This window comes from Hipposideros armiger, unplaced genomic scaffold (genome assembly GCF_001890085.2).
Source record: "Hipposideros armiger isolate ML-2016 unplaced genomic scaffold, ASM189008v1 scaffold_567, whole genome shotgun sequence".
Taxonomy (NCBI): Eukaryota; Metazoa; Chordata; class Mammalia; order Chiroptera; family Hipposideridae; genus Hipposideros; species Hipposideros armiger.
The window spans coordinates 1,216,176-1,222,862 of record NW_017731917.1 but is presented as its reverse complement, the minus strand read 5'-3'; the positions used below and the strand labels follow the sequence as shown (position 1 = coordinate 1,222,862).

Below are 6,687 nucleotides of genomic sequence, written 5' to 3'. Positions count from 1 at the left end.
CATTCTATAATAATGAACAGGCGCCATCGGATTGCCAAACTGTTCTGTTATAATGTAATCTTGTTTGAAAATGTTCAAGTTGCTTGAAAAACACACTCGGAGGTGAAATAAAGCAGCTAGCTGGCCTGTGGACAATGAGTTAGGTTTTGACTATAAAAGGAAAGAGAGGGAAGACCTCACAGCCTTCCAAACCTTTTCTCCTTCCTGGTTGTTGCTTCTTGGAGGTTATTCCAGTTTTGTGTTGGCTGATGGTCTGGGTGCTCTGGGGTTGTTTCCATATAGCATAGTAGTTAAGATAAATGTTTCTGGAGCCAAATGGGTTCCAATCCTGGTTCCTTGGTGCCTCGTCCAAGTTACTTTACTTCTCAGTACTTCGTGTCAGTAAAATAGCAGTAATACTTCGTAGGGTTTCTGGGAGGCTAATGTGAGTTAATACATGTCACCTGACGCATCTACATGCTCGTATACATAGAAACTCATATTCCTCTATTCTCGAAGGTGCTTTTCAGGTCACAAAATGCTCACACACATTATTGCCTCAGTCAACTTTCCAGGGAGGTACTGTGATCATTGATATACAGAGCAGGTGACTCAGTCCGCTGGGGCTGCTATGACACATTACCACAGACTGGATGGTTTATAAACAACAGAAATTTGTTTGTCACAGTTCTGGAGGCTGGAAGTCTGAGACCAGAGTGCCAGCATGGTGGGGTTCTGGGGAGAGCCCTCTTCCAGGTGGCAAGCTGCTGACTTCTTGTCGTGTCCTCACGTGGCAGAAATTGGGCTAGGGAGCTCTCTGGGGTCACTTTCATAAGAGCACTAGTTCCATTTGTGAGGGCTCCACCCTTGTGACCTAACCACCTCTGGCCCCATCTCCTAACACCATCACATTGGGGTTAGGGCTTCAATACATGAATTTCAGGAGAGACGTATTCAGTCCATTGCAGTGGAGAAATGACTTGCCACAGGTCACTGGGTCTCAGTCCAGTGTTCTCCTACTATACTGCTTGCCACATTTGTGCAAATCAGAGGCCCAGCTGTCTTTCTACAGTCAAGCACCACATCGCAATGTTCAGGTCAATGATAGTCCACATACACGATGGTGGTCACATAAGATCATAAAGGAGCTAAATCTTTATAAATTGCCTAGTGACATCATAGCCATTGTAATGTCATAGCACACAACACATTACTCACATGCATTTGGAGATGCTGGTATAAACAAACCTACTGCACTGCCAGCTATATATAATTATTGCATGCACAATTACAGTAATAGCCTATAGGTCTGTGGAAGTGCACACTATGATGTTCACACAACCACGACATCGCCTACTGATGAGTTTCTCAGAATATATCCCCATTGTTAAGTGGCTCATGACTATATATATATATAGATAGATAGAGAGAGAGAGAGAGAGAGAGAGAGAGAGAGAGAGAACAAAATGTGTAAGGTACACAAAAGGTAAACTGTAAAAAAGTAAGGCTTCCTCCCACCTGTGCCACCCAGGCATTCAGTTTCTTTCCCCATGGTTGATTCTTTCTCAAGTGAATATTTAGAAGTACTGTTTGTGTGTGTGTGTGGCAAGTCTTCTCCAGTAGATAATCAGAAGCAATATGAAAATTTGGACCAGAAACAATATATATTTTATGTTTAAGTCTGAGGTCAGTATAGGAAACAGTAAGAGTATGGTATAGACAATAAGATGCTTACAAAAATCATTGGAAGGGCTGGAGGAGCAGGCTTTAGGGAAGGCCTCAAGGAAGCTTCTAGAACACCTCCGCAAAACTGACCCATCATGGAAGCAGCTACCTGTGCCCTATAAGGAAGCTGCTTCCAGAACAACTGAGTTAAAGAACCTACCAGTACTCTCAAAGCCTCTGCCACTGCCACTGAAGCTCCCTCTCCACACTCACAAAGCCGGGGTGTGAACAGTGGAACACAGGGTCCAGCCGCTGCCTTCAATGCAATTGTTTCCTGACACCCCCAAAGCTGGAGATTGGGCACGACAGTTCTGCAGAAAAACACCACAGCACATTTTCATATCCTAGCTTGCCAGCAGAAAAAGTCAAAGCTTCAGGAAATGGCCTCCTTCTCATTTCCACCTTCCAAATCTCACCAAGTACATCTGATTGGAGGAGTCCAACTCATATCAGAACGCTAGTTGCCCTGGAGTCTGGGAAATGTAATACCTAGCCTGAAAGTTTGTGCAGTAGAAAGGCATCCTAACAAAGGTGAGAAAGGGGACTACATGCCCCGCTGGCACAGTATTTTTTATTTTAAAGGAAAGCGTATTGGTTTATGCTTTCCATTTCTTTTGTACTCCTTTACTAGTCTATTTCGTACCCTAAATAGTCTAGCAGAAGCTATGGGTAGCCCTTCTACTTTCAAGAAGGATTTTGTAGTACTAGATAGCTCACACCCAGAAATGCGTATAAATTTGCAATGTGAACCTTCACTTGAATCTTTTTCCAGAATCCCATCCATCATGGCTGCCTGGCTAAGACAATTTATTGACCACCGTCCAGTGATCCTACCCAGGTAATGTTCTTCCAGATGCAGACGCTGTCCAGAGCTGTGGCAAGGCAGACAGACACCTGGGGAATTGGTATTGCTCAATTTGCTACTCTGTGATTGACAGACAACTACTACCAGAGGGTTCTAGTGAAGTTCTTTGTGATTTAGGGAAAGTTGTTAAAAAAAAAAAAAAAATCCAAGCAAACAGGCAACTCCAAATTCCCAAAAGATAGAAGGATATTGGTTTTTGCTTGGGAAGAGCTTTAGCAAGAAGCATAAGGGATGTAAGCCCAAATTCTAGGGGGACCCCTTTACTCTGGGAATAAAACAAACCACGCCCTTGCTTCTGCCATATGGGAGGTGACCACACAGACAGAAACTAAGGTGACAGACGGAAGCTAGGCACAGAGTTTCACTCTTTCCCTGATGGCCCAAGGATAACAAGTCCTAGACACGTTTTATTGTACTAAATTCATCTTGCTGAGAGAGATTGGATAACAATCTATACATCCTAACCCCACCCTCCCTTTACCACTGGTTGTGGCATCTGCAGAGATTTAGAAGCTGTGAAATTGGGGCAGGAACCCTCACACAGCAAGTGACTTTGGGGTCTGACTCCTGCAGGCCCATCTGCTTCGTGGTTTTGAGGAAGCCTCATGCTTATTTTAGTATTTAGTTATTTTTAACAATGTTTAGTTAGTAAAGGTAAGTCCTTTCCTTCCAGAAATTACTGAAGAAATGGTGAGGGAAGGATGCTTCACTCCTAGGTGTTTTAAGAGCCCTCCTTCAGGGAAAATACACGGCCTGCCCTTCCCTCCTTGAAACCCACGTGAGGAGGCGGCAGGGTGGAGAGCAACGGGGATGGGTTCCAGTGTCTCCTGATGTCTTTCTCCCCACAAGCAATTGGTCTTTCTGTGTGTTTTATCCACTGTTGGGCATATTTAACTGTGGTCTCATCTCCTGCGGAAAATGGGAACAAACTTCTGTTTGGTGCTGCTGCCTGGGGCTCAACGGAACCAAGTCAGTCACTGGGCCTGGCCTGAGCCAGTTGTGGGGAGCCTGAGGGTTTGGGGGGAACACAGTGGGGTGGACACCGAAGTGCTAAGGCTGGGCGGGATTCAGTTCTGGGTGTTAATCCATCAGAGCCCCACAAGGAGGCACACTTGTGCCTAAGCTGGGCTGGGTCCCCCCCACTGCCCACAGGCCTCTGTCTACTCTATACCTTTCCTGTCTTGGCAACAATAGTGAGTCCAATCCATCAGCAAGTTCCTGCCTCCAGGCTAGGTCTCCCATCAGCGTGCTTCTTGTCAACTCCACTGCCACCACTTGATCCAGGCCACCATGGCCTCTCCCCTGCTGATCTACAATCCATTCTCCAGAGTGAGCCTCATAAAATGTAAACTGAACCAACCTCTCCCCTCCCTGCTTGGATTAAACCCTGCAATCATTGCATTTTGCATGAAACCCAAACTCATTGCCAGGACCTACAAAGCCTTTCTCCAACTAGCCCCGCCTATATACAAAGCTCCATTGTCTGTCTTCCATTCCTCCAATAGGCCACACTTGTTCCTGCCCCAGGGCTTTTGGGCTGTTCCTTCTCCGGGATTGCTCCCTCCGCTCTCCCTCGCCTGCGCCCCCTTTCACCTCCCAAGTCTTAGCTGTGTTGTCAACTGCTTCAGACAGCTATTCCTTGATCACCTGGCCAAAGGAGCTCTTCTTCTGCCCACCTCTCTACCTCTGTTATTCTCCATCTCACACTCTTTTTTGTTTCCTAAAGGAATCGGGGCCCAAGGGTCCTTAGCACCTTTCGTTATTTTGTGTATTTCCTGTAGGTCTCACCCACCCCACTGGAATAATAGTCAACACTGACCCTGTGGCAAGCACTGTTCTAAGTCTGTATTGCCTTATTTAATCTCCACAACACTTGCGAGGTACAGATGAGGAGGTACAACTGAAGCACAGGGTGGTTAAGTGACCGTCCCAAGATCCCGCAGCAAGTCCGTAACTGGAAGAGACAAGATGTGAACTCACGGGCCTGGCTCCAACATCTGTGCTCTCCGATCCCTGTGCTTGAGTGCGTCTGCTGCTTAGCTCCCCGGGGGTGGGCTTGTTTGCCTCACTATAACCTGCCATCATAACCTCTGCTTAGCTGATTGTCACACGTGGCCCTCTACGCACATTTGTTGAAAAGTTGAAAAAATTGTGTCATTTGTTTGTGGGTTGTCCTCCTGGTAACCGACAGCACCTGCAGGAGGCCTGCTCTCCTTCAGCTGTTCCTTTAGCACAAGCTTTTTTTATCCAGTTCCTCCCTAAATGCCTTGGGGGGTGGGGGTGGCTAGACTAGGGAAAACTGAATTACAAACCAGGAGGAGCACCGAATATACTACTAAATGGTCCATGAGTGGTCGTGACCACACAGAATTTTCATAATAAGAATTATACGAGACGGCAAATGTTAACTGAGGCCCTCCCTGAGCGGCAGGCCTGTCACTCAAGCACAGGGCTGGGTGTTGTGTTGGCTTGTGGAGCCCAGGACGCTCCTGAAAAGATCATGTCAGGGGCAATGCACTCAGGATGGGGTGGAAGATAAAAGAAAAAAGGATTTCTGTCAGGCCTGAACGGATTTTAAAGACATGATTGAAGAGGTCTCTGAGAGGTCAAGAGGCTGCTCTGGGGTCAGCTTGTCTTAGTTAGAATGATCGCCACACCTAACACCTAACCTTTATCACCAAGTAAGTTTACAAATGTCTCACTGACCTTCAGGTAATCCTTCGTGGAGAGGATAGCATCACCCTCGCTTTACTGATGATGAAATTCAGGCTCCTCTCTTTCTTGAGCAGATACTGTGGAGCCAGTAGGGTCTGGGAGGTGAGGGCACGGGAATGGTAGTCCCCCATTTTCTATACTTATCCTTGTGCCCTTGCTAAGTGACTTATTCCCCCTGTGCCTCAGTTTCCCAACTAGTATGGCATTCACCTCATTGCATATGAATAGTTAGTTGCCTCAGTATGGCTTACCAGGTAGTGAACTCTTGAGTAGAAAGACGGTATTTACCACCATATGCCTCGCACACTGTAAACACCTCAAAGTATTTGTTTTATTGAACTGAACAAATGCATAAGTCTTGAACAAACACCTAAGTGTTTGTTTTGTTGAATTAAAAGCAGCTTCTAGCTAACACTGCTGCATCATTATTTCTTTTCCTATTCCTTTTGTACATGACATCTACTGTTTATCTGCCCGTAAGTGAAAGAATTCAGAGTTCATACAAAAATAATGCTGAACTCTTCTGAAAAGAGTAATCGTACATACCAGTAGGTGACTCTAGAAGCGACATGGAGTTTAGACAATTGGGTTTGATTCATGGCTCTGGCATTTACTAGCTGGGTGATATTTACAGAGCCCAGTTAGCCTCTCTGAGCCTCAGTCTCCTCTTCTATAATAAGGTGTTAGTATTTACCTGGTGAGGTGACCGTGAGAATTAGATCAGATCATGTCTGCAAAGATACTTTATAAAGCAAGAGGCACAGACACACAGAGACGTGCACAGTTACAGTAACACAGCTACCTCAGGCTGCGGGGCCAGGCGCTTGGGGAACAAACACTGCTGACCTGCCCTGTGCATATTGAATTTTGTCTGCGGCTGAGCTCAGGTCCTACTCCAGTTACATGCACCCTCCCAGGGGACAGGCTTGCTCTTGTCTGGACTGAATACGTCACCTCAAAGAGCCAAGCTGTCCAGGACTGGTAAATAATGTACAGTGAAATCAGACACAGGTGGACTCCTGCTCCCCCCACAAAAGGAAGGGAAGGCCTTTCTACAGCTGATTCGAGAACCTTGAAAGCCAGGTCATTCGGATGGGTCTGAGCAGAGTCCAGAGTGGGACTCCCCGGCCAGGTCTGGAGAGCCAGCAGGTGTTTTCTTAGTCAGTCATCGGTTTTGCCCCACACCCAACCCCCCTTGGCAGAGGCTGGGTATTGACTGCTGTCCAGGCGAGGCATGTCACCTTAGGAGGCAAAAATTATCTTCTAAAAAGTGATGTGTTAACCTCTTCATTGGGAGCGTTCTCCTGTTTGAGGTGAAAGCCACAGAGGAGAGGTTGGAAAGTCTGCCCAAAGAGCTGGAAGCAAAGTGTGCCATTCTTCATTCCCCAAAACTCTCTGCTTCC

At 46.5% G+C, this 6,687-nt stretch overlaps 1 protein-coding gene across 1 annotated transcript in view; it reads left to right on the top strand.

Moving 5' to 3' along the window:
- The first annotated feature begins 2,479 nt into the window (after positions 1-2,479).
- SPMIP3 (sperm microtubule inner protein 3) overlaps positions 2,480-6,687 on the top strand; it is a 19,421-nt gene continuing 15,213 nt past the window's right edge. Inside the window, exon 1 of the mRNA XM_019623847.1 lies at positions 2,480-2,542. Coding sequence (XP_019479392.1) covers positions 2,490-2,542 — 53 coding nt within the window. The 5' untranslated portion in view covers positions 2,480-2,489. The remainder of the gene's footprint in view (positions 2,543-6,687) is intronic.